Genomic DNA, 26,886 nt, shown 5'->3' with positions numbered 1-26,886 from the left:
ATTTGTTCATAAATACAGATAGTAAGCAAAGACTAAAGGTGAAACATTATAAAGTAAAATTTTGCTTAAAGGTAAATTGTATACCAGTTACCTTTTATTTATTTATTGGAGGGACTTTTAACACTATATGTTATCTGCAAGCTAAAATGTCATTTATATATGTGCAATCATTCTTGAAGTTAGATGACGATGCTCTTGGAGGTTCTTTGATTATTCATGACAGCAGATTGCTCTTCATAATGATGAAAGGCTTAATGAATAAACTTTAAAGACCTTTTCAGTAATGAACTACTTATCCCCAGCCAACCCACTGTACACAGGCCTTATATTTCAGTAGGTGTTTAGAAGGATGGCTAATGTTACAACATTTTAAAAGGTTTATGATGAATACTGAATAGTTATACTGATAATACAGAGCAACGTGAAAAGGAGATATCTGTTTCATGATTGTAGGCTATTAGATAGTCCCATTAACAGTTTGGTCCACTTACCTCCATCCCCCACCCCACCCCCCACCCCCCACCCCCGCCAAGCCTTTGCATTTAAGCTGAGCGAAGCTAGATAATTTTAAAAGCTATATTGTGTAGCAATCCCTGTTGACCAGTAAATTGGTTGAATATAAATCCCTCTGATAAAATCATGTGATTATATCAGACTAATGTAAAGAACTGCTTTTACAATAAAAATAATTTTGATGGTAAATCAGAGCTTAAATTGCTAACTAAAACAGTATGTAATCGTTGAGTCTTATGTGTAGGATCTCTTCCTATTGAGGGTACCTAAAAGAGTTCCAAATGCAGTACATGTTGAAATTTTCTCCTAAGTATTACAACTAGGGATGAAGAAAAGATAATGCAAGTATATTTGCTGACCTTGGAATCCCTTTACTTAATTATCATTTGTGGGTTTTTTTGTGTGTGGGGCAGGGGGGGAGTGTAGGATTAGTGTATATTTGTTAGAACTTCGTCTTAGAAGATAATTTTCTTAGGATAATTTTAATAAGATTCATGGAAGTAAAGATAGAGTAGCATGTTTTTCTCTCTTCTATTAGACTGCGACCTTAAGTGCACAGACTGGGTTTTTCTCTACCATCTATTAAGCCTGCGAAATGTTTAAGAAATTATGGTTTTGTGTATAGTTAGATAGAGAAAATATACTACATATGGAACCTAAAAGCTGTTGCTATATTAAATTTTGGAAATGGAAAATCTGAGGGGTAGAATACTCCTCTTCACATTTATAGAGTTATTACATTGTTTCTAACTAAACTGTTTTATGTACAATAAGAAAAATATGGCAGTTATACCTCTGAAATGTTTTGTCTTGATTGTAAAACACTCTCAGTTGAATAGAATTCTATACTTGCTTTTCAAACTTGCTATGCAAATATGCAGTATATTGAATATTAATATTAAGTTTGCTACAGGGATTATTCTACAGATCTATACTAGGAACCCTGTTGACAAATGTTTAAGTTAAATAAATTGGTAAAAATTAGTGTTTATAATTTGAATAAAATTACAGAGTTAAAAGAACTGCAACATGAAACGCTTTAATGGGAATAGAAGGTGCTTTTGTAACTTTTTCTGATTACATCTCTAAACATTTAAACATTACATAAATTTAAACAAGGTTTAACTAAAAGATCATTTTCTACAGTGATCCAAAAAGCATTGTAAACACTCAAAATAAGCAAGCCAGTAATCACTTTAGAAGACTGTGTACTGGTTTTGATTTGTGGAAGAAAACTTCTGGAATGTTTCCATTTGAATTTACAATAATCTCTTGGGTTTTTTCTCTTTTCATTTTCTTTTTTCATCCTCTAGTGTAAACACATCTTTTTTAAGTGGTATGATTAAGAGTTAATGCCTAAGGAGTTGACCAAATTAGCTGTTAGTAGTATATGACTGAGACCAAAAGAGCAAAACATGATTTTTTTTTTTTTTATTGTTCAAGACACAGTTTGTTTTATTAGTAATGACAGTTATAGTTGGTGGTTTTGTTATTTGGAGCCTAACCAATATCACTGGGTTGTATGTTGGGAGGAAAGAAAGAGTTTCTGTTTAGATAGCTAACAAATGGGTTTGTTATTATTTCCCCACATACAGGGTTTTGAGTTACTTGTTTTACACTTAACTTCAACCAATAAGTTGCCTTAATTCCTGATACGACTTGGCTCTTTGTCCCTGCCCAGATACCATCTCAGTTAGTAAGGAGGGATGTGGTGGGAGGCGATTGAGTCATGGGGGCTGTTTCCCCCATGCTGTTCTTCTGATAGTGAGTTCTCAGGAGATCTGGTTGTTTGATATATGTCTGGTGCTTCCCGTGCATGCTCTCTCCCCTGCTGTCTTGTGAAGAACGTGCTTGCTTCTCCTTCACTGTCTGGCACGATTGTAAGTTTCCTGAGGCCTCCCCAGCTATGTAGATCTATGAGTCAATTAAACCTTTTATTTATAAATTACCCCACCTCAGGTAGTATCTTTATAGCAGTGTGAAAACAGACTGATGCAATTCGTTTTTGAAAACATAATTGACCCTTGAGCAACATGGGAGTTGGGGTGCTAACCCCCTGCATAGTCAAAAATCCACATATAACTTTTGACTCCCTCAAAAATTTAACTACTAGTAGCCAGTTGTTGGCTGGAAGCCTTACCGTAACCAACAGTAGATTAACACATATTTTGTATTTTCTGTGTATTATATACTGTAGTCTCATATGCTGGAGAAAAGAGTATGTTAAAATTATAATGAATGTCAGTTTGTATTCTGGCCCTGCTTCTTCTACGTCATCTTCCTCATTGTCCAGCACTGGTTCAGAAGCATTCATCTCTATCAAGCCATCTTCTGTTATTTCTTCTGATGTGGTGTCTGTTAGCTCTTGAATTTCTCCAAGATCTTTATCTTGAAACCCTTTACTCTGATTGGCTGTGTAAATCCTATGAAGTCATGCACAGTATCTGGACACGGTGTTCTCTAGCAGGAATATGTTTTGGGCCGGATAGACTAGCTTTTTCTGTAACAATGATGGCCTCTTCAGTACTGTAATCCTACCAGACTTCCATGTTGTTCTTGCTGTTGGGGTTCTCTTTAATAGCAATAACCATCTTTTCTGCAGAGTACTGTGTGTAATGAGCCTCAGGGGTCCTTATGACCTCCTAATCTAGAGGCTGTATTAGTGATGTTGTGTTTGAGGGCAGTTAACTACTTTGGTGCCTTCGGTGGTGAGCTCATGGGATTCTGGGTGGCCAGGGACATTGTCCAATATCAAAAGAACTTTAAAAGGTGGTCTCTTACTGGCAGGGTACTACTAACTTCAGGTACACAGCATTGACAGAACCGATCCAGAGAAAGCATTCTCTTCCAGGCCTTCTTTCTTATACAACCAAAAGATTTGCAGCTGGTGTTATCTTTTCCCTTCAAGGCTTAGGTTTAATGGTTTTATAAATAAGGGCAGTCCTGATCATCACCCTGACTGCATTTGCATAAAACAGTAGCCTTTTTCTTCCTGTCTTAAATCCTACTGCTTCCTTCTCTTCCTTACTTATAAATGTCCTTTATAGCATTTCCCACCGCCCCCCTCCCCCAGAATAGGACACCTTTGTCCACATTAAAAACCTGTTCAGGCAGATATTCTTTCTTCTCAAAGATTTTCTTAATGGTTTCTGAGAACTTAACTGCTGCCTCTTTGTTAGCAGAAGCTGCTTCTCCTATTACCTTGATATTTTTAAAGCTAAACCAGTTTCTAAAATTATCAAACCATCCTTTGCTGGCATTAAGTTCTCCACCTTTAGCTCCTTCACTTTTGTTTTGCTTTAACTTGTATAAATTACTGCACTTTTTCTTAAATCATATTAGAATCTAAAGGTGTGCTTTTCCTATAGCAACCCTGCACTTATATACAGGTTGCATTTTTTGTACAAGGAGGTATTTTGCAAAAAGCGGAAGGTTTGTATGGCTGCAGCAATGGCTTCACGAATTTCCTCTTCTTTCTTTACGATGTTCCTTATGCTGGATTCATTTATCTTGACATAGTGAGCAGCCACAGCGCAGACCTCAATCCATGGTGCATATCAAGCAATTCCGGTTTTTCTTACGTCCTGACTTTGGTTTCTTGGGAGCACTTCCAGCATCACTAGTGGCCTTTCATATGGGTTCCATGGTTTTATTCAAGATTTACAGTATTGCACTAAACATGATGAGAAGTATGTGAGAACCGCTTAAGATCACTTTTTACTGTGATGTGGAACTCACTGGAGTGATGGGCTGCACATGCGGAGTTGATTAGCGCCACACTTGTGCTCTAAGTAGATACAACACAAGCTCACCACAATAGCATCAGGAGATGGTGATGAAATTATTCCAGTAGTACAGTATGCACTAAAGTTAATTTTATGCTGTTATGATCTGATACTGCATCTTTACATTCATTTACATCTCTTGACTGTGAATGGTGCCAGGTACAGTCTGTATGCCCCTGTTTTGATACATTTTAACTTTTTGTAATAGATTTATGGCATTTCATGGTAGTAAAAAAAAAAAAAAAAAAAAAAAAGACTAGTATCTGCATATATTTTATGCATGCATGGCATACTTAATTTTTTCTTAATTTTTAAAAATATCTCTAGGCTGCACAGTTTGCGAGTTTTTCAAATTGTTGCAAATTTCCAAGAAAAATCTCCAATATATTTATTGAGAAAAAATTCACATGTAAGTGGACCCATGCAGTTCATATCCATGTTGTTTGAGGATCAACTGTACTCGCTTCTTAGTTCTTTGAAGGAATCTGCTTTCATCAGTTTTCAGTATTTTCCCTGGCAGGTTCCCCAGCCATAACCTCAGTCTAACACTAATATTCTATTTCTAATAGCTCACGAGAAGCTCGCAGTTGGCTAACAGTGAGTGTGTGCCAAGTATTAAGAAAACTCCATGTATTCTACTTGGATGTTTAACCATTACCTCCAAAATGGAGGTAATTCATTCAAAAATCAAATTCATTCTTCTGTCAAAGCTCATTTCCCTTCCTAAGTCCTCCTTTTCTGTCACAGTTCTCAGTCCTGTTCACCTTTTTCAGTTTCCCTGTGTGCTATGAAGTGCCATCTCCCTGCCTTTCCTGATTCTGTTCCTTCTAGCTAGAATTCCCTGCCCTCTTTTCTATTTCTGATAATAGCCAAAATATATTCTTTGTAAAATCTGTAAAAGTGATTAAGATGTCTTTACTCCCCCCATATATCAAAAAGTTGGCATGTTTAATAAATGTTGAGGGCTGGTCGCAGTGGCTCAAGCCTGTAATCCCAGCACTTTAGGAACCCGAGGCGGGTGGATCATGAGGTCAGGAGTTCAAGACCAACCTGGCCAAGATAGTGAAACCCCATCTGATAGAAAAATTAGCCGGGCATGGTGGCAGGTGCCTGTAATCCCAGCTACTCGGGAGGCTGGGGCAGAGGTTTGCTTGAACCTGGGAGGCGGCGGTTGCAGTGAGGCAAGATCCTGCCACTGCACTCCAGCCGGGGCAACGGAGCAAGACTCCGTCTAAAAAAAATAAATGTTAGGGCATTTGGGGGAAAAATATGTAATATATTATCTGAATCATAGGTCAGCAAATGGCCCTCAGGCCAAATAAAGTCACCACCTGCTTCAGTAAAGTTAAGTTTTTTTGTTTTTGTTTTTGTTTTATTATTTATTTTTTTATGATTATTATTATTATACTTTAGGTTTTATGGTACATGTGTGCAATGTGCAGGTAAGTTACATATGTATACATGTGCCATGCTGGTGCGCTGCACCCACTAACTCGTCATCTAGCATTAGGTATATCTCCCAATGCTATCCCTCCCCCCTCCCCATTGGAACATTGCCATGGTCATGTGTTTTGCTGCTAAGACCATGTGCCCTGCAAAACATAAAAATTTACTCTATGGCCCATTACAGAAAAATGCTTGCCAAACCCTGCTTTAAATGAACATGTGTTAACCAGAGACTACCAAGACTTTTGCCTAAGGTCCAAATGCTCTTTCTATAGCAGGCGAGCTTGTATAGCCTATTCAGAACCAGAGGCAAGAAAGAGATGTGCGGTATACTTTTCATTAAGGTTTACTTTAATTTCTTTCTACGTTGGCATAGTGGGGTTTTTTTTGTTTGGTTTGTTTTGTTTGTTTGTTTGTTTGTTTTTTGAGACGGAGTCTTGCCCTGTTGCCCAGGCTGGAGTGCAATGGCATGATCTTGGTTCACTGCAACCTCTGCCTCACAGGTTCAAATGATTCTCCTGCCTCAGCCTCCCAAGTAGCTGGGATAACAGGAGCCTGCCACCACACCCAGCTATTTTTTGTATTTTTAGTAGAGACGGGGTTTCACCATGTTGGCCAGTCTGATCTCTAACTCCTGACCTCGTTATCTGCCCACCTTGGCCTCCCAAAGTGCTGGGATTACAGGCGTGACCCACCGCGCCCAACCACTAGCAGAGTATTTTTTTAAAAAAAACACTTGGCACTTAGAGACAAGGCGTCAGGTAGTTTACTTTAAATTCTTTTTACACTACCGAACTGTCAGCTCCTTAATGCCAGAGAATCTGATCTAAACCTTCTATGGCTAAAATCTGGAATTTTACTTGCTTCCCTCTATCTACTATGTAAACAGTGATAATTTCCCAAACTTTACTTTGTAGCAATATTGAAGTAATGCTTCAGTTACATTTCTACTACCTTTCCCCCAAAAAGATTTAACCCAGAAAAAATAACCTGATACTCCCTTTTCTTCTGTTTAGATCATAGTTTTAAAGTCATACTTAGAAATTACCAGCAATATCTTAAACTCATTTCAGAACTTTTCCTCACTCATTAATGACCCAAAAAAGGTTGAGAATGGAACAGATGGTGAATAGAATAACTGTATCCTGATTTTGTGCCCCTGTAAGTTCCCCTCTGCATAAAATTTGAATCTGTAACCATGTACCTTCTCAGCCAGAATTTCAAAGGTTAATAAATTTCAACAGTCTAACGGAGACAATTGAAAAAGAAAAATGTGGAGGGAGGAGCCAAGATGGCCGAATAGGAACAGCTCCGGTCTACAGCTCCCAGCGCGAGCGACGCAGAAGACGGGTGATTTCTGCATTTCCATCTGAGGTACCGTGTTCATCTCACTAGGGAGTGCCAGACAGTGGGCGCAGGTCAGTGGGTGAGCGCACCGTGCGCCAGCCGAAGCAGGGGCGAGGCATTGCCTCACTCGGGAAGCGCAAGGGGTCAGGGAGTTCCCCTTCCAGGGGTGACAGACAGCACCTGGAAAATCGGGCCACTCCCACCCAAATACTGTGCTTTTCCGACGGGCTTAGGAAACGGTGCCCCCAGGAGAGTATAGCCCGCACCTGGCTCAGAGGGTCCTACGCCCACGGAGTCTCGCTGATTGCTAGCACAGCAGTCTGAGATCAAACAGCAAGTCGGCAGCGAGGCTGGGGGAGGGGCGCCCGCCATTGCCCAGGCTCGCTTAAGTAAACAAAGCAGCCTGGAAGCTTGATCTGGGTGGAGCCCACCACAGCTCAAGGAGGCCTGCCTGCCTCTGTAGGCTCCACCTCTGGGGGCAGGACACAGACAAACAAAAAGACAGCAGTAACCTCTGCAGACTTAAATGTCCCTGTCTGACAGCTGTGAGGAGAGCAGTGGTTCTCCCAGCACGCAGCTGGAGATCTGAGAACGGGCTGACTGCCTCCTCAAGTGGGTCCCTGACCCCTGACCCCTGACCCCTGACCCCCGAGCAGCCTAACTGGGAGGCACCCCCCAGCAGGGGCAGACTGACACCTCACACGGCCGGACAGGTACTCCAACAGACCTGCAGCTGAGGGTTCTGTCTGTTAGAAGGAAAACTAACAGAAAGGACATCCACACCAAAAACCCATCTGTACATCACCATCATCAAAGACCAAAAGTAGATAAAACCACAAAGATGGGGAAAAAACAGAGCAGAAAAACTGGAAACTCTAAAAACCAGAGTACCTCTCCTCCTCCAAAGGAACGCAGTTCCTCACCAGCAACGGAACAAAGCTGGACGGAGAATGACTTTGACGAGCTGAGAGAAGAAGGCTTCAGACGATCAAATTACTCCGAGCTACGGGAGGATATTCAAACCAAAGGCAAAGAAGTTGAAAACTTTGAAAAAAATTTAGAAGAATGTATAACTAGAATAACCAATACAGAGAAGTGCTTAAAGGAGCTGATGGAGCTGAAAACCAAGGCTCGAGAACTACGTGAAGAATGCAGAAGCCTCAGGAGCCGATGCGATCAAATGGAAGAAAGGGTATCAGCCCTGGAAGATGAAATGAATGAAATGAAGCGAGAAGGGAAGTTTAGAGAAAAAAGAATAAAAAGAAATGAGCAAAGCCTCCAAGAAATGTGGGACTATGTGAAAAGACCAAATCTACGTCTGATTGGTGTACCTGAAAGTGACGGGGAGAATGGAAACAAGTTGGAAAACACTCTGCAGGATATTATCCAGGAGAACTTCCCCAATCTAGCAAGGCAGGCCAACATTCAGATTCAGGAAATACAGAGAACGCCACAAAGATACTCCTCAAGAAGAGCAACTCCAAGACACATAATTGTCAGATTCACCAAAGTTGAAATGAAGGAAAAAATGTTAAGGGCAGCCAGAGAGAAAGGTCGGGTTACCATCAAAGGGAAGCCTATCAGACTAACAGCGGATCTCTCGGCAGAAACCCTACAAGCCAGAAGAGAGTGGGGGCCAATATTCAACATTCTTAAAGAAAAGAATTTTCAACCCAGAATTTCATATCCTGCCAAACTAAGCTTCATAAGTGAAGGAGAAATAAAATACTTTACAGACAAGCAAATGCTGAGAGATTTTGTCACCACCAGGCCTGCCCTAAAAGAGCTCCTGAAGGAAGCGCTAAACATGGAAAGGCACAACCGGTACCAGCCACTGCAAAATCATACCGAAATGTAAAGAACATCAAGACTAGGAAGAGACTGCATCAACTAACGAGCAAAATATCCAGCTAACATCATAATGACAGGATCAAATTCACACATAACAATATTAACTTTAAATGTAAATGGACTAAATGCTCCAATTAAAAGACACAGACTGGCAAACTGGATAAAGACTCAAGACCCATCAGTGTGCTGTATTCAGGAAACCCATCTCACGTGCAGAGACACACATAGGCTCAAAATAAAAGGATGGAGGAAGATCTACCAAGCAAATGGAAAACAAAAAAAGGCAGGGGTTGCAATCCTAGTCTCTGATAAAACAGACTTTAAACCAACAAAGATCAAAAGAGACAAAGAAGGCCATTACATAATGGTAAAGGGATTAATTCAACAAGAAGAGCTAACTATCCTAAATATATATGCACCCAATACAGGAGCACCCAGATTCATAAAGCAAGTCCTGAGTGACCTACAAAGAGACTTAGACTCCCACACATTAATAATGGGAGACTTTAACACCCCACTATCAACATTAGACAGATCAACGAGACAGAAAGTCAACAAGGATACCCAGGAATTGAACTCAGCTCTGCACCAAGCGGACCTAATAGACATCTACAGAACTCTCCACCCCAAATCAACAGAATATACATTTTTTTCAGCACCACACCACACCTATTCCAAAATTGACCATATACTTGGAAGTAAAGCTCTCCTCAATAAATGTAAAAGAACAGAAATTATAACAAACTGTCTCTCAGATCACAGTGCAATCAAGCTAGAACTCAAGATTAAGAATCTCACTCAAAACCGCTCAACTACGTGGAAACTGAACAACCTGCTCCTGAATGACTACTGGGTACATAACGAAATGAAGGCAGAAATAAAGATGTTCTTTGAAACCAACGAGAACCAAGACACAACATACCAGAATCTCTGGGATGCATTCAAAGCAGTGTGTAGAGGGAAATTTATAGCACTAAATGCCCACAAGAGAAAGCAGGAAAGATCCAAAATTGACACCCTAACATCACAATTAAAAGAACTAGAAAAGCAAGAGCAAACACATTCAAAAGCTAGCAGAAGGCAAGAAATAACTAAAATCAGAGCAGAACTGAAGGAAATAGAGACACAAAAAACCCTTCAAAAAATAAATGAATCCAGGAGCTGGTTTTTTGAAAGGATCAACAAAATTGATAGACCGCTAGCAAGATTAATAAAGAAAAAAAGAGAGAAGAATCAAATAGATGCAATAAAAAATGATAAAGGGGATATCACCACCGATCCCACAGAAATACAAACTACCATCAGAGAATATTACAAACACCTCTATGCAAATAAACTAGAAAATCTAGAAGAAATGGATAAATTCCTCAACACATACACCCTCCCAAGACTAAACCAGGAAGAAGTTGAATCTCTGAATAGACCAATAACAGGAGCTGAAATTGTGGCAATAATCAATAGCTTACCAACCAAAAAAAGTCCAGGTCCAGATGGATTCACAGCCGAATTCTACCAGAGGTACAAGGAGGAGCTGGTACCATTCCTTCTGAAACTATTCCAATCAATAGAAAAAGAGGGAATCCTCCCTAACTCATTTTATGAGGCCAGCATCATCCTGATACCAAAGCCTGGCAGAGACACAACAAAAAAAGAGAATTTTAGACCAATATCCTTGATGAACATTGATGCAAAAATCCTCAATAAAATACTGGCAAACAGAATCCAGCAGCACATCAAAAAGCTTATCCACCATGATCAAGTGGGCTTCATCCCTGGGATGCAAGGCTGGTTCAATATACGCAAATCAATAAATGTAATCCAGCATATAAACAGAACCAAAGACAAAAACCACATGATTATCTCAATAGATGCAGAAAAGGCCTTTGACAAAATTCAACAACCCTTCATGCTAAAAACTCTCAATAAATTAGGAATTGATGGGACATATCTCAAAATAATAAGAGCTATTTATGACAAACCCACAGCCAATATCATACTGAATGGCCAAAAACTGGAAGCATTCCCTTTGAAAACTGGCACAAGACAGGGATGCCCTCTCTCACCACTTCTATTCAACATAGTGTTGGAAGTTCTGGCCAGGGCAATTAGGCAGGAGAAGGAAATCAAGGGTATTCAATTAGGAAAAGAGGAAGTCAAATTGTCCCTGTTTGCAGATGACATGATAGTATATCTAGAAAACCCCATTGTCTCAGCCCAAAATCTCCTTAAGCTGATAAGCAACTTCAGCAAAGTCTCAGGATACAAAATCAATGTGCAAAAATCACAAGCATTCTTATACATCAATAACAGACAAACAGAGAGCCAAATCATGAGTGAACTCCCATTCACAATTGCTTCAAAGAGAATAAAATACCTAGGAATCCAACTTACAAGGGATGTGAAAGACCTCTTCAAGGAGAACTACAAACCACTGCTCAAGGAAATAAAAGAGGATACAAACAAATGGAAGAACATTCCATGCTCATGGGTAGGAAGAATCAATATCATGAAAATGGCCATCCTTCCCAAGGTAATTTACAGATTCAATGCCATCCCCATCAAGCTACCAATGACTTTCTTCAAAGAATTGGAAAAAACTACTTTAAAGTTCATATGGAACCAAAAAAGAGCCCGCATCGCCAAGTCAATCCTAAGCCAAAAGAACAAAGCTGGAGGCATCACACTACCTGACTTCAAACTATACTACAAGGCTACAGTAACCAAAACAGCATGGTACTGGTACCAAAACAGAGATATAGATCAATGGAACAGAACAGAGCCGTCAGAAATAATGCCACATATCTACAACTATCTGATCTTTGACAAACCTGACAAAAACAAGAAATGGGGAAAGGATTCCCTATTTAATAAATGGTGCTGGGAAAACTGGTTAGCCATATGTAGAAAGCTGAAACTGGATCCCTTCCTTACACCTTATACAAAAATCAATTCAAGATGGATTAAAGACTTAAATGTTAGACCTAAAACCATAAAAACCCTAGAAGAAAACCTAGGCATTACCATTCAGGACATAGGCATGGGCAAGGACTTCATGTCTAAAACACCAAAAGCAATGGCAACAAAAGCCAAAATTGACAAATGGGATCTAATTAAACTCAAGAGCTTCTGCACAGCAAAAGAAACTACCATCAGAGTGAACAGGCAACCTACAAAATGGGAGAAAATTTTCGCAACCTACTCATCTGACAAAGGGCTAATATCCAGAATCTACAATGAACTCCAACAAATTTACAAGAAAAAAACAAACAACCCCATCAAAAAGTGGGCGAAGGACATGAACAGACACTTCTCAAAAGAAGACATTTATGCAGCCAAAAAACACATGAAAAAATGCTCACCATCACTGGCCATCAGAGAAATGCAAATCAAAACCACAATGAGATACCATCTCACACCAGTTAGAATGGCAATCATTAAAAAGTCAGGAAACAACAGGTGCTGGAGAGGATGTGGAGAAATAGGAACACTTTTACACTGTTGGTGGGACTGTAAACTAGTTCAACCCTTGTGGAAGTCAGTGTGGCGATTCCTCAGGGATTTAGAACTAGAAATTCCATTCGACCCAGCCATCCCATTACTGGGTATATACCCAAAGGACTATAAATCATGCTGCTATAAAGACACATGCACACGTATGTTTATTGCGGCATTATTCACAATAGCAAAGACTTGGAACCAACCCAAATGTCCAACAATGATAGACTGGATTAAGAAAATGTGGCACATATACACCATGGAATACTATGCAGCCATAAAAAATGATGAGTTCACGTCCTTTGTAGGGACATGGATGAAATTGGAAATCATCATTCTCAGTAAACTATCGCAAGAACAAAAAACCAAACACCGCATATTCTCACTCATAGGTGGGAAGTGAACAATGAGAACACATGGACACAGGAAGGGGAACATCACACTCTGGGGACTGTTGTGGGGTGGGGGGAGGGGGGAGGGATAGCATTGGGAGATATACCTAATGCTAGATGACGAGTTGGTGGGTGCAGCGCACCAGCATGGCACATGTATACATATGTAACTTACCTGCACATTGCACACATGTACCATAAAACCTAAAGTATAATAAGAATAATAATAATAATAATAATAATAATAATAAAAAAAAAAAAAAAAAAGACCCTGTCACCAAAACAGAAATCTAACATCCATCTTAAGATTGCACTCTGGCTTAACAAATTTTCAGTATATAAAATTTAACAAATGTATACACCTGGGCATGTAAATTTTTTCTATGGACTCTGCCTCTTTGAAAGTACAAACACTTTACTAACAAACAACGAACTAAATTCCATTTCACTGAAAGCTTTTCCAACTCCATGGGACTTCCATATTTCAGTAGCATTTTTGTTTCTTTCGGTAGCATAGGTTTACCCAAAATGTATCCTTTCTAAGAGAGATCTTGAGGGATACGAGCAATTCCTGATAATCACTGTCTTTTTAAGACAAAACATTTTATTCAATAAACGGCTGAGAGCAAAATAAAAAAAAAAAAAAAAAAAAAAAAAAAAAAAAAAAAGAAAAAGAAAAATGTGTTAGAAATAGTTAAGGGAGCTAAAGCTTATACTAGAATAAATGTAGAAATCTGCAACTAAGGTTTGGGAGTGTTCAAGGGAACTGAGGAATAATAGTAACCCACATGTCAGCAATTGCTCCCTAAATCTGAGAGCCAACACTGCAGTCCTAGCTTTGGCATAAAAGTTAATTATAGAGCTAAGGCTGTATTGGTAATGTATCAGAAGAAGGAAAGAGGGTTTTTAAGAAAATTGTTCAGGTTAAATAAACCTTTCTTTGACCCAGCCATCCCACTCTGGTGACCTGCTGTGCAAATATAACTGCACGTTTATGACGTTACATGTTCAGGTTTATTTGATTCAGCATTTTTTGTAATAGCAGAAGACTAGATACAATTCAAGGGTCCAGCAATAAAGGACTAGATCATAAAATCAAAAAGGCATTGAAAGTTAACCCAAAGGAAAACATGTCACTTGGGCATACACATTATCAGCAAAATAATGTTGGAAATGCAGTGAAGGGTGAGCCTAACAAGTTTCTAGCAAGGGATGGTAAATGAGAGACAACTGTATATTACAAAATTTTACAAATGTTAAAAAATATAAAGTGGTTTTTAAGTTGCTTTACCTTTTATTGTAATACATGAAAAACTTGTAAGGGCTTGCACAGGTTGCCTTGTTTTAGTTCCCATTCCTGTTTTTTATAAATGAGGTTTTCAGGAACCGAGTCCTCATGGCTGAGTTAGAACTCCTCTGATTCTTAGTTTCTTCACCTTGAACAGGGTAAAGGTGAGATATTAGAACAACAGTTAAGAAGTACATTTCTTGCAAAAATTGTGTTTACAGGGGAACAGCATTTTAGATGTTAACATTTGTACCCCATAAAAAGGATTCAAGGTAGGAGGAAGGGATACTTGGAAACTTACTCTCTGATGACGTTTGTCTGAGTGAACACCATTATAGGCAAAGACAATTATAGGTAAAAGCTAACCAGAGGTAAACAACAGGAGCCTACATTTTAGATTCATGTGTGTCAAGTAGAATTTCATAATGGCTTAGATATGTAGGGTAAATGTAAAGAATCAAAGAGAACACAATTTTTGTGCTTAGAATCCTGATAAATGTTTTCTGTGATAAATTAGTCATGGTAGAGAATTTGTTTTATGGGGGAAAGAAATTTCTGTCTCCAGGGTGTTTGAGTTCAGAAAAATTAAAACTCTGAACATGTAGAACTTGATTGAGCTTTGACTAGGTTACTAAATTAAAATTTTTAATGCATTGCTATCTAATTGTATCATTATTTGCTGTAATAAATCTCTGGATTTTATTTTCAAATATTTGAAAACTGGAGTATATTTTATTTCTTACCTGAACAAAAATATGTGGAAAAAATGGTTTGGGTTTTGTTTTTGTGTTTGTTTTGTTTTTTTTTAATGCTACATTTTTATAGTAACTACCTGTATAATATTAGACTTTTTTCCCCAGTGTTTTAAGTATATAAAGTAATTACCTGTATTAGACGTTTTTCCCCAGTGTTTTAAGTATAAGTATTTATATAAAACTTCACATGTATTGTTCACAACACTTTTCTGTGGTTAAAGTTTTATTGCCATTTTTCAGATGTAAAATAAATGGCCTGGAGAGTTTATGACCTATCTCGTTACACATCTATGATACAAGTGTAACTCAAAGTCTTCTGACTCCAATGTCATTATGTCTGCCTATCCTAGTATCTGTTTTCTTTTTAATGTCATAATACTGTAGCTGGTTGACAACATGCTTATCATCTTTTCAGGATATGGCTTTAGTTGCCCCTGAAGCTCCTTCAGAACAAGCCAGAAGAGTTTTTCAAACCTACGACCCAGAAGGTAAAAGATTTTATTAACATCATCTCTGTGTTTTATGTCTTCATATGTTTGAAATACATTGATAGCAACCTGATTTTATTCAAAAGATATATTGGATTATTTCATGAAATGTAAGTTGTGTTTCTTGAACATTTTAAAAGGAAACTAGTGAAAATGGGAACAAATGAAATAGCACACAAGTCCTTGTTGAGTTGGGTTTCTGTGTTTCTTGGAGTACTGAAGGTATAGTTGACCCCTCTGATTAATCTTGACCCCAAACAGGGAAAAATACCACCTTTTGAACAAACTGTTTGAAAAGTAAGTCATTTTCTTCTTTACTTATCCAAATGAATATTAAATAAACAGATCTTCCAGGATATTTCTGTATAATTGACCTCCCAGGATAAAGAAGCAGAGGAAGATCATCTGAATCATTCACTTTGGAACCTATGCTTAGCTATTCTACCTAGCAAAGTACAGTTTTTAGAAGTTCACATATATATCATTAAAATGTCTACTGAGTCATTGTCACTGAGGTTGTTTTGATCACTTTTGTGTTTACATATTTAGGTAACAGTTATGACTTTATTATAGCTAACTCACTGACCTTTCAAGTATAACTTCAAAACTAAGTTGTCATACTTCGGAGTTCCCTTACGAAGTACCATGCAGAAATGGAAGTTGCTGGATCAGTGGAGTCCTTGTAGAAACCTGAATGGATTCAGTTATCTTTACTTTCTTCTGTCTTGAAACTTTTTACACTTAGTGATCTGCTCTTTTCCTCTCTGAAAATCCATGTCATGCAAATTCTAAGAATATATCTTCTCTTACCACTTAATAGCAGATAACTTTAGGCTAGTTACTTTTAGGTCTACTGTTTTCTTAGGTATCAGTGTTAGAACAACTGTACCTAGTTCTTAGAGGCATTATGAATATTACAACTGTACCTAGTTCTTAGAGGCATTATGAATATTAAATGAATAATGTGGAAAGCACCTTGCCCAGTGGTACAAGCAATTGTCCAAGGCAATAGTCATATTCTTAACCCAGTATAACCACGAACATTCCAAAACCAAACACATGGCTTTCATGTAATCGTTACGTGTTGTGTTGTGTTTTGTTTTGTTTTACTAGTGAAGATTTTGGAACCACAGTTGAAACTGCGAGTGAATGAGTTTCTTGAGAAAAGAAACATAAAAGGAGAGGATCAGAAAATCTTAGGACATAATAACTATTAAAGAATAAAGGCATGAAAAAATGCCTTCAGAGCAGACATAGGAGCCCTCAACTTTAGAAGGCTGATGTTGTAAGGCTAAAACAATTTCATCAGTGCTGCAAAGATACTGAAGTTAAAGTTGTTAAAGTAGGAGACAGTTGTCATAAGTAGTAGCTTTGTTTGCTTTTAGTAATCAGTAATGAGGTAGCAGGCTTGTACTATTTATTTTCTTTTACAGTGCACCAAGGAAAATGAGAATTTCTCATATTACCAATACTAAAACATAACTTATAATCAGTGCAATTTTTCAGAATTGAGTTGTGAGAGATGCATATGAAAATAAATTTGTTGTATTTCTGCTAGACAAAATTACTTAAATGGTTTTAATCTACAGAGTTATGTGTGACAGCTTATCATGGCTATAAACTGAATTATTAAAGCAAGCAAAATTTATTCAGATAGCTTAGAAAGTATCCCTCTATATATGACTTAGGAAGAAGATAAAACCCACTTTTCATCTAATTATCACACTGTTCATGGTTTAGCTATATGTATAGTCAGCTCTAAGAAGAAGGATTAAAAGTAGATTAATTTTTCAGTTTTTATTCTTTTCAATCACTTACAAACTAATCTGCTAATTTAATTTTCTTTCCCCAAATGATATGCTTTTGTTTCAGGATGTAAGCAAATCATGCTTTCTCAGAACACTTAGTATGCAAAAAGTTCTTACAAGCATTTAGATACAGTTTCCATTTAGCAGAGGCTGGTAAAGGGACAGTTATCCTGTGTCACCCTCCTCAGAATGCTTGTAGAATAACTGACCTAGAAGGACACTGAAGGTACCCAGGAGTATTTTTATACCTTTATCTCACTTTTAGCTCCCACTCCTGGTTGATAAACCCAGGTATCTGACAGGTAGGTGGATTTGCAGTCACGCTGTTAACACTGTGCTGTGGGTATATGCCTAATTAAATAGGCGTGTACAGGCCAATCACCATTTATAGCATTGCCTCTATGAGACCATATCTTCCATAGCATAAACAAGTGATTTAGTACTGATCGTTTGGAGCATAAACCTGGTATGAAATTGGGGATCTATCTAAGAATGATGTGTGGCATTTGCGTGGAATGTTAGAATTGCTAAAGCACTTTACCTCCATGACCTCATTAAAACCTTGCCACAAACCTAGGAGATAGGCAGGGATCATCATCCTTGTTTTTGTTCTTTGGAGAACAACCTTGTGATGGTTTCAGTCACTTCTCCAGAGCCACATACCTAAATGTGAGAACCAAGACTAGATTTTAAGTATTTCAACAATCTTTCCCCTTCTCTCTACTACCAGTATCTTTCTTGAAAGGCTAAAGTCATAAAAAGGTACTTTTTAACCTTTCTAAATTTAAGTTTACTTTGAACTGTTAATTTAAAGGAGTAAGGATTTGATATTCTCGCTTCTAGTTGAGCAATTTCTGCCCATTTCAAAATCTTGAGGATCTTAGGAGCCCAATACTTATTTTGATATCAAGCATACTTATAAAACAAGGTGAAAAATATAGTTTTTAACTGTTAATTTCTCATTTGAATCCTAGCAAAATTGTACTTTCTGCGGGACCTTGATGTATCACCTCTAGATAATTGGCTCAGTTTAATCTCAGATTCAGAAAGGGGAGACTAGCATACGTACTCAGCTTAAAGAGAAGCAGTTCTCAGGCCTATTCAAAGTGTTCCACATGAGCTTTGGAGAAAGTCCACAGCGTTTATTTTTGTGTGTCTTTTTTGTGGAAGAAAATGTGCTTTGTATTCAGGTACATGTTTTATAGGAATTTTTGTAAAATGATAAGGATAAAGATATATTAATATGATCAAAGATACTAGACAACAAGAATTCTCTAGTGCCTCTGGATACCAGGAAAATGGCTCCATCTGTTACGCCTCACTAGCTGTGTGATGTTGGACGAGTTCCTACCTCAGTTTTTCATCTGTAAAATGGACTTAATAGTAACTTTATATGATTAGTCAGTACTCAATACATTAACCATGGTGTTGTTTTTAAAAAATGTGTGGCACAGAGCTTATTCCATAATCTCCAAAGACATCAAGGTCTACATAGGTAGTGTTTGAACTGCTAATCACAGGTTTTCACATTATACATAACGAATTTCGTTTTCTTCTTTCTCCTTTATCCCCAACCCCTTGTACAATTGCATGTCAGGAAGCAACACCATTTCTTTTAAAAGATCCCTTTAAATCTGATGCTGTTGTTTTTTTTTTTTTTTTAAGTTGCTAAAATATGTTGACAGCCATATTTTGTCTGATTTCAGTGTACTGCATTTTTTTAATCTTTAAGAATAATTGGACTATTGTAGATAGAGCTTAATATACACCACTCCCTAGACATCCTCTAGAATTGCCTTGTCTTTTCTGTTCCTTTTAAATAAATGCTCCTCCCTGTGCCCTTGCTGTGGCCTGCCGTCACTGTTATCACTGTTTATGTCAGGCAGCCCCAGCTAACAGTTTTCTGTATAGTGCCACCATATTTTGTACCTTTTCCATCCCATAAGAAAAGTGAATTTGCAGTACAAGCTATAAATGAGCTACTTATTTATGAGCTTTTATCATTAAAAGTAACAAATGTTAACAAGCCGCTATGAGTCAACCACTGTGCTAGGCCCTGGGGATATGGACTCCCTGCCCTCCAGAACTCATTGCCCACTGGGGAGCCAGAAGTAATGCCAAAGAGGTCCGGAAAAGCTCAGCTCTGGTGTGTGACTTGGCCTTGGGGAAAAGATCACTTGCTTTTTCAATAGGAATATAGATCTACAATTTAATAAATACTAAGGGTTTAATGGTATATTGCTACATAAATATAATACAATATTTAAAATAAAATCACTTAATATTTGACTAAAATGACATTAAATTCTATTTTTTTTTTTTTTTAATTCCCAAGAAACTGTAGTCTCCCTCTCCCACAGTGTATGGAAAATGTTAGTCTCAAGTACACTGGGCTTTACAGTTTCCTTATAAGCTGTTTGTTGCACAACTCTGAGAAACCTTTTTCCAGCTTCTCTGTTAGTTTTGAGTATCTAACATTTACCTTCTCTTCCTGCAGTGTCCAGTTTAGCTAGTATCTCTGTTAAAATTGAGACCTGCTAGGCTCTCCTGTTTATTTCTTAATCTTTCAGAACAGAAATCCTGATTGTTTTATATTTCCTTTGAAAGCCCAATTCAGGTTTCCTCCCAGTTATGAAATAGTTATCTTATCCAGGAAATTATACGCCTCACTTTCACTGTCCTTCATCAGCACTCCTTTGCATTGAGTTATTCCTCCCCACAGTCTCTAAGGACTTGACACTTTTAGCAATCCGGATATTCAACTGGTAAAAATCTTTTAAAATTTTAAACCAACAGCTTTTTTCCTCCTTTCAGCCACAGTCCAACAGCATTACAGTATGTATGCTCTAGCCGTTTCCCATCCTGGCTGCTCTGCCCTCTTTTGTTTGCCCTGCGTCATAGTCCCCATTCTTTTGTGTTGATATTTATGTAGTTAATTTACCAGTGCATGCAAGTTCTAATTTTTTCTTTTAGTTCTTCATAGATCTGCTTGACTAATCAAGTGGTATTCTCTGAGATTTCCTTTCCTGTTGACTTTCAGGTTGTCTTTTCATCTTTGTGCCTCTGTTTCCTTATTCTCTAGGGAGTCAGTTGGTGCAATGTCAGATGACCTAGGTTTCATCTGTTTTTACACTTAACGATTCTGGTCTTTTTCTAAAGAATTTTTTTGTAGGTATGGTTAACATGTCAAAGTAAGTCTTCTACAAAGGAAAATAATTTTGAAATCTCTTCTAATCTTGAGTATATTAAAAGTCTTTGAATTATTGAGAAAATTCTATTACATCTTTAGTTTTAAAATACTAAATGTACCAAATGTAGAGTTACTGACCGGGTACAGTTATGGTTACACTTCAGAATATCTGTGCTTACGAGTTGTAAATCTCATAGCTACCTTAAAAATGTTTAAGCTTGAGGTTAATCATATATTAGCATGTCGTTAAGAAGGTCACATTGTTGTTTTTGTTGTCATTTGCCAATTAGCTCTTTCTTGGGGTGGGAACTGAGTTGCAGGTTCTGGTTTCGCGGAAAGGCTGCCAGCCGTGACAAAGTACATGCTCTCAGTGCTCCTGAAGAACGTTGTACAGATTGAGCATCCCTAACCCGAAAGTTTGATCCTCCAAAATTCTGAGTGCCAATATGACACTGTGGAGCATTTCAGATTTTGGACCAGATTAGGGATGTTCAACCATTATATATTTGCAAATATTCGTAAACCAGAAAAAATTTGAAATCTGAAACATTTCTAGACCCAGGCATTTTGGATGAGGGAGGCTCCACCTGTAATATCAAATGGATATAGCCTATAAACACAGAAACCTAATTGTTCCTGGCTGCTGGTGGCCACATAAAGCCTATTTCACATTCGGAGATGCTGAGCCTTTAGCTATGACTTAACTTAAGCAAAATCAGTGATCAGACTCATCAAAGCTAAGCTCACAGAGCTTGAATGTTTTTACAAGTGCCTTCAACCAAGGTCGTCTTTATTCTCAATACCTCAAATTACTGGTAACTTAACAAACTGGAATTACTCTAACCCTTCACTTAAAAAATTGCACATTTTTAATTATCCTAGATGACTCATAACCTTTTAGTCAAGGCCAATCTGTCTTCAAATGGATAAACACCTCCTTATGAGGTTTAAGAATAGAAAAGACCTTTCTACAATCATAACTTCATTCCTTTCTGATAGAGATAGTGTACAGTTCCACATCCTGAAAGAGCAACTGCACACTTTATTCCGTAGTTTGATTATAGGAGCAGGGCTTTTAGACGTCTTGTTCTCCATGGCAAGGTTTTTTTTTTTTAATCATCTAATCCCTGAAGGACATTGGAAGCTGATTTAAAGCTGAGACAATCTTCACGAATGAGTAAATGGATAGGGGAAATTGGGCACCGTATATTTAAGGAATAAACAACTTTTGTTTAAAACCACTCTCAATTCAACCTACCCCACAAGGACTTTGTGTGTGTCATGGTCTGTTGCATCATCAGAGTTTGGACCATTTTCCATAAAGTAGTCATCATCAGCATTAGTTTGACTCTTCATTTCAGGGCTTTTCTTTTTTTTTTTTAAACCTACAGCTTTCATTTAAATCACCAAGTCTGTTTTAGAATACCTTTGCTGTTAATCTGTCAGTTGTCTAAATATCAGTGGATCCCTAACATTCCTTCAAGAAACTAAATAACGTTGTGACAAAGGGAATTTGTTGGTAAAGAATTATTTTAATTGAATTGTTAAGGTTTACTTTGTTTATTGAAAGATAAACCTAAGATTTTAAGTAGAAAAATATTTTACCCACTTAACGCTGTAACACTGTTTAAAGATCAACTAATTTGACTTTAAGCTTTCGTCAGAGTTCTCAAGTTACAAAATATTTTTATTTGAAACTAACCTAGAAAATACTTGCCAATGTTTCCGAGAATACAAATAAAAGAGAGTCTCTAATAACAATAGACATTATGCCTAAAATAAACTTAAGGAATAGTATGTTAACTCTTTGTGTTTTTTATGCGATTTTTTTTCCTGGAATCTGATCAGCAGTAATAGCATTTCTTGAAGTAAATTCTTATTTCAAGTTGTTTCTGATTTTTTCCCCCCTAGATAATGGATTCATACCCGATTCACTTCTGGAAGATGTGATGAAAGCATTGGACCTTGTTTCAGATCCTGAATAGTAAGCTAAATAGGAAGTGTTATTTAGCCAACTCAAAAAGATTCGATTAAGTTTAAGACACATTGTACATTTTTTGCCTTGTTAAAAATCTATATCTGCATATATGAAGCATAGCAATCTATGTAAAGCAAAGATTTAGAAAGAAATCGAACTAATCCAATATTATGGCAGACTTGACATACTTAAATTGAGTTTCCTTTCCCACCCAGCAGTTACTGTCCTGCTTTTTAAAAAATGCTAAAAGTATCTTTCTATAAACTTTTTAAAGTTTTTTTCTCTGCAAACACTTCCCCACATCTTAAAATTTTATGTGACTTTAGTATCTTCAGTAAAGTAATGATGGTTCTGTGTAGATAGTGCTAGTTGCCCTGCTTAAATAACCAGCAGGCCTCTGACTTTCCCTCTTAAATAAAGATGATCAAAGATATCTAACATTTCTAAATGATTAAATTAACTGACCTGAAACTTTTAGGTATGGCTGCAATATATTATGGCATATCGTTTTTCAGTATTTTCTTAGGATCCTGTCATTGTCTTCATTCTCACTGTTATGTTTTATACATTGTTACATCTACAACTTCCTCTGTAGATTAAGATCTTTAGTTATTATCCATGAAAAAATAACTCTTGTTAAGTGGATACATGTATTGATCAAATATGGGAATAAAAGTTAAGATAGGATCTATACTCCTTTTTTCAGCATAGTTTTTCCTTCTGCAAGTTTTTCTAAGAATGAAAAAACTTGAGCTTATCAAACATAATGAAAGGGTTCAGCAAAAGCAACAGGAAACATTGGTAGACACCGTTTTTGGAATTTGGTCTTGTTCTGTTTTTAGATGAGTTCAGTCATACTTTCTTTAAAAGTATGCAGTACATATAAAGATTTATAAACTAGCCACATCTGAATTAATCTGTCTCAATCTTACTACTTAGAGCTGTGATTTCATTCATTCTCAATAGTTAGAAATATTAATAAATGAATAATTGTTTTCAATTTAAAGAGAAATTCAGCGTTGAACTAGTCCAACAAATGGTATGATAGTAATTACTATACTTCTTCTAACTTTATTTCCAAGTAGAGACCATGTTGTTTACACTGCTCTAATTTACAAAAGAGAATTAACTCAAGTAATTTTTGTTGCTGACCAGCCTAAGACAAGGAAGAGAAAGAAGAAAAAGTTGTTTTTTTTTTTTCCCAAATTCTTACATAGCTATATATCATCTACCTAATTTTCCTTGTTTTATCAGATGGAAAATGTACCTTGAATCATAAAGTTAGTACAATTGATTCAATCAGGTTGTTTTTCTTGAAGTAGCTGAAAGATTGGACTGAAGTATTCACTCTACTTTGGCCTATTTACAATTATAATACAGAATGGCCCACGAAATAACTGGGCCATCCTAAGGATTACATGAATTAAACATAATATGGCCCTGCCTTCATTTGTTTCATCCTAACTTCCTGGCCTTACTCAGACTCATTAAAATGCCATATCCTTTGTACAGTATACTACACAAGAATGATGCATCCCACAGGGCCAATACTACATGTCAGGTAGGAGGTCTGTGAGGCAGCCTGACCCAGGTGTTTCCAGGAGAGGTGGGTATGTCAGCGCAGATGCAGCTTTCATAAACCTTAAAACATAGCTTACCCTCACAAGGACAGCTTTAACTCCTTTTGTGAAAGGCACACCTGGTAACTGACACAGACGGAAGAGGCAAACTCAAAGGAGAGAAGTTGCCCCTGAGGAAGGTGGTTGACTAGAACCACCTGAAATCCCCAAACACAACACTTTGCATGTTGTGTAGTAAGGTAGATTTAACTTGGCCTTTATAGTTTGAGATAGCAAGGAAAATAAAACTTTTCTGAAGACTATTTTCATTTTTAAACCCATTAAACTGCAGTCTGCCTTTTTCTGCCTTCTTTCTAGTCACAGATAACACTACCTGTCACCAGCCTTGGTACACCTACATTGTAAGGGCTGGTATGCACTTTAGGCTGCTGCTGGACCAATACAGTATATATCACTCACTGTCATTCATGACGCATTAGCTCTTTGAGAATTAATGTAGTTCTTTAACCTTCAAATTACATTGTCTATGAATTTTAAGCTGCTATCTCATTTAGTTTTTAAAAGTAAGCTTTTTAAGAGATGTTTTCTATTATCTGATGTATCACTGCCTTTTGACCCTGTTTCTTTTTCTCCTTGGGCTTAAAATAAACATTTTGTTAGTTAAATGCCTCATTAGTTAAATTCAGGCATACCTGTGAAGCAAAGAGAATTTGCCTTTGGGAAGTTACAAGCTTGAGTTTATAACCCTTGGTTTTTAAATTACTTTACCTAATAAGGAACAATATTCCAAAGTCGTCACAATTTAAATTTTAAATAGTAACAGATTACTCTAGTTTAAAAATAACCAAGTTTTGGCAAATTAGATGTCATTCCTGTGTATTTGTCATTAAGGTTCTAAAAAGAACAGCTCTTAGTATTTTTGGCAGCTGAATGTGTTGTAGTACCAGTAATTTAATCATGAAAGCAAAGCAGCTTTTTTTTTTCCTCTGGTATCCACTGTTTTTCTTTTTTCTCCCCGTAGTATAAATCTCATGAAGAATAAATTAGATCCAGAAGGATTAGGAATCATATTATTGGGCCCATTTCTTCAAGAATTTTTTCCTGATCAGGTAACATAGTTGAGGAAATATATTTATTGTTATTCTGTTGGGATGATTACCTGTGATTGTTTGCAGCATTTTCTCTTTCTGTACAATGTCCTAACGCGCAGATATGAGACTGAGAAAACACCGTTCCATGGAAACCTTCCCAGACAGAGGGAATGTGTGTTCGAATACGGTAACGCAGTGCCTTGATGGGGAGGGCAGCAGGAGATGATGCAGACACCAGTCTATACACGTAATGATACCGAGAGAACAGTTCCGAAGTTTGAGGAGTAAAAAGAGAAAGATTCTCTTTCTCCACTCCCACCCCCACTTTTCTTCCCTCAGGAGACTGTTAAATACTGTGAGAAGCGGTCACGGTGGCTGTGGGTAGTAGAAGTCCCTAGCCAGTGAAGCTAACTAAGCTCCTGGAGAATTAAAACCTAAGTGGGTCTGGGCTGTTTCCCACTGGGACATGTCTTCCACTGGGCTTCGATAGGAGCTCAGTTACCTGGAATAGCAGAGGCATCTGGGCCAACCTTAATGTTTTTGAGTTATATCTGCATCATTGGCAAGCCAGTTCTATATCCAATACCCCTCTTTCTGTCTTTGTTCTCTAAGTGAAGCATTTTACCACTAAATCAGATTACTTAACTAGACAATAGATATCATGGTCATTTTATCAGTATCAGTATAGTTTGCACTGAAGTTCATTGTTGCAATAGACATTCCAATTTCTATTTTACCGCTATTATTAGAGAGAGATATTGACAAAAAATTTAAAAGCTAGAGGGAAAATTTCAAAATATAATTACTAAAATTCAGGATGTAATTGTTAAGAAAGATTGTTACACTCCAGATAAAATTGTTAAGAAAGAGGTAAGATTCAAAAAGTAACTGAGGATATCACAATGTAGACAATGTAGACTGCTGGACTTTTTAAAACTTTGGTAAAGACTTCGTGAAAAATTAGAGTTTATTTTCTGACATTAGACCCTTCAGTGTGATATCCTCTTTGTTCACATTCTGACTGCTAGATTTTTTTTATTGGAATCTGATGTTCTAGATATCTGGATTAATAATACATTATAGCATTTTAAACTTTGAGACAGTATTAATTTTAATTATATTTCAAGGCTGCCATCGGAACCTTTGATAGAAATATTGATTCTTAGTTATAATAAAAAGAATATTCCTGCTTTTAATTTAATTTGGGGAAGATTTTGAAAAGTGAGAAATGTAAAGTGAGACAGTTACTTGTAGTAATTTTTTAGATAAAAAGAGGGTTCTAGTCCCTTCTCTTTCACCTGTAACAGACATTTCCATTTGGTTGTACTGTTTGTTCCCTCTGTGTTCCTCTCTCACTGTTTGCTTGTTGCCTGCTATTCTGAAGACACTCTCCACCTGGGCCTGGTTTGTCTCATTGTCTGTATAGTTCATGCTGTTTCCCTCCCAGGAGCATGTGATCCTGCTCTTGGTTACCTTTAGAACAGTGAGTTCTCAGTATGATCTCCAAGAGCTTATTAGAAATGCAAATTCTCAGGTTTCTCCCTGAGGCAGAGACTTTAAGGGTGGGTGCAGCAATGTGGTCTAACAAGCCCTGCAAGTGAGCTGGAGGCCCAAGTTAGAGAACAGCTGCCTTAGAGGAAGCCCTGCCACAGCCCCATCCTGCAGCAGCTCAGATGCCCTCTGTGTCATAGATCCTTTCCCATCATGCCCTGCATACCACTGATGTCCCCTTTCCCCTGTGGCCACAAAATGCATAGTGACTCAACACTCCTTTTGGCAATTAGTCACCTACTCCCTTGTCCCTAACAGATGAATATAGTGGTCATTCCGTAAACTATTTATTTATTTATTTAAGACGGAGTTTCGCTCCTTTACCCAG

General features: G+C 37.4%; 1 protein-coding gene across 4 annotated transcripts in view; it reads left to right on the top strand.

Moving 5' to 3' along the window:
* MINDY3 (MINDY lysine 48 deubiquitinase 3) overlaps nt 1-26,886 on the top strand; it is a 94,242-nt gene that overhangs the window by 60,941 nt on the left and 6,415 nt on the right. For 3 of the 4 annotated variants that reach the window (XM_054435296.2, XM_054435300.2, XM_054435299.2), the window contains 3 exons: nt 15,288-15,360; nt 22,270-22,342; nt 24,938-25,025. In XM_054435296.2, the coding sequence (XP_054291271.1) occupies nt 15,288-15,360; nt 22,270-22,342; nt 24,938-25,025 (234 nt within the window). The remainder of the gene's footprint in view (nt 1-15,287; nt 15,361-22,269; nt 22,343-24,937; nt 25,026-26,886) is intronic. The other variant, XR_010127395.1, reaches the window with a different exon arrangement.

Source organism: Pongo pygmaeus, chromosome 8 (genome assembly GCF_028885625.2).
Source record: "Pongo pygmaeus isolate AG05252 chromosome 8, NHGRI_mPonPyg2-v2.0_pri, whole genome shotgun sequence".
NCBI lineage: Eukaryota > Metazoa > Chordata > Mammalia > Primates > Hominidae > Pongo > Pongo pygmaeus.
Note: the sequence above shows the minus strand (reverse complement) of the source record. Positions and strands in the feature narration are given on the sequence as shown.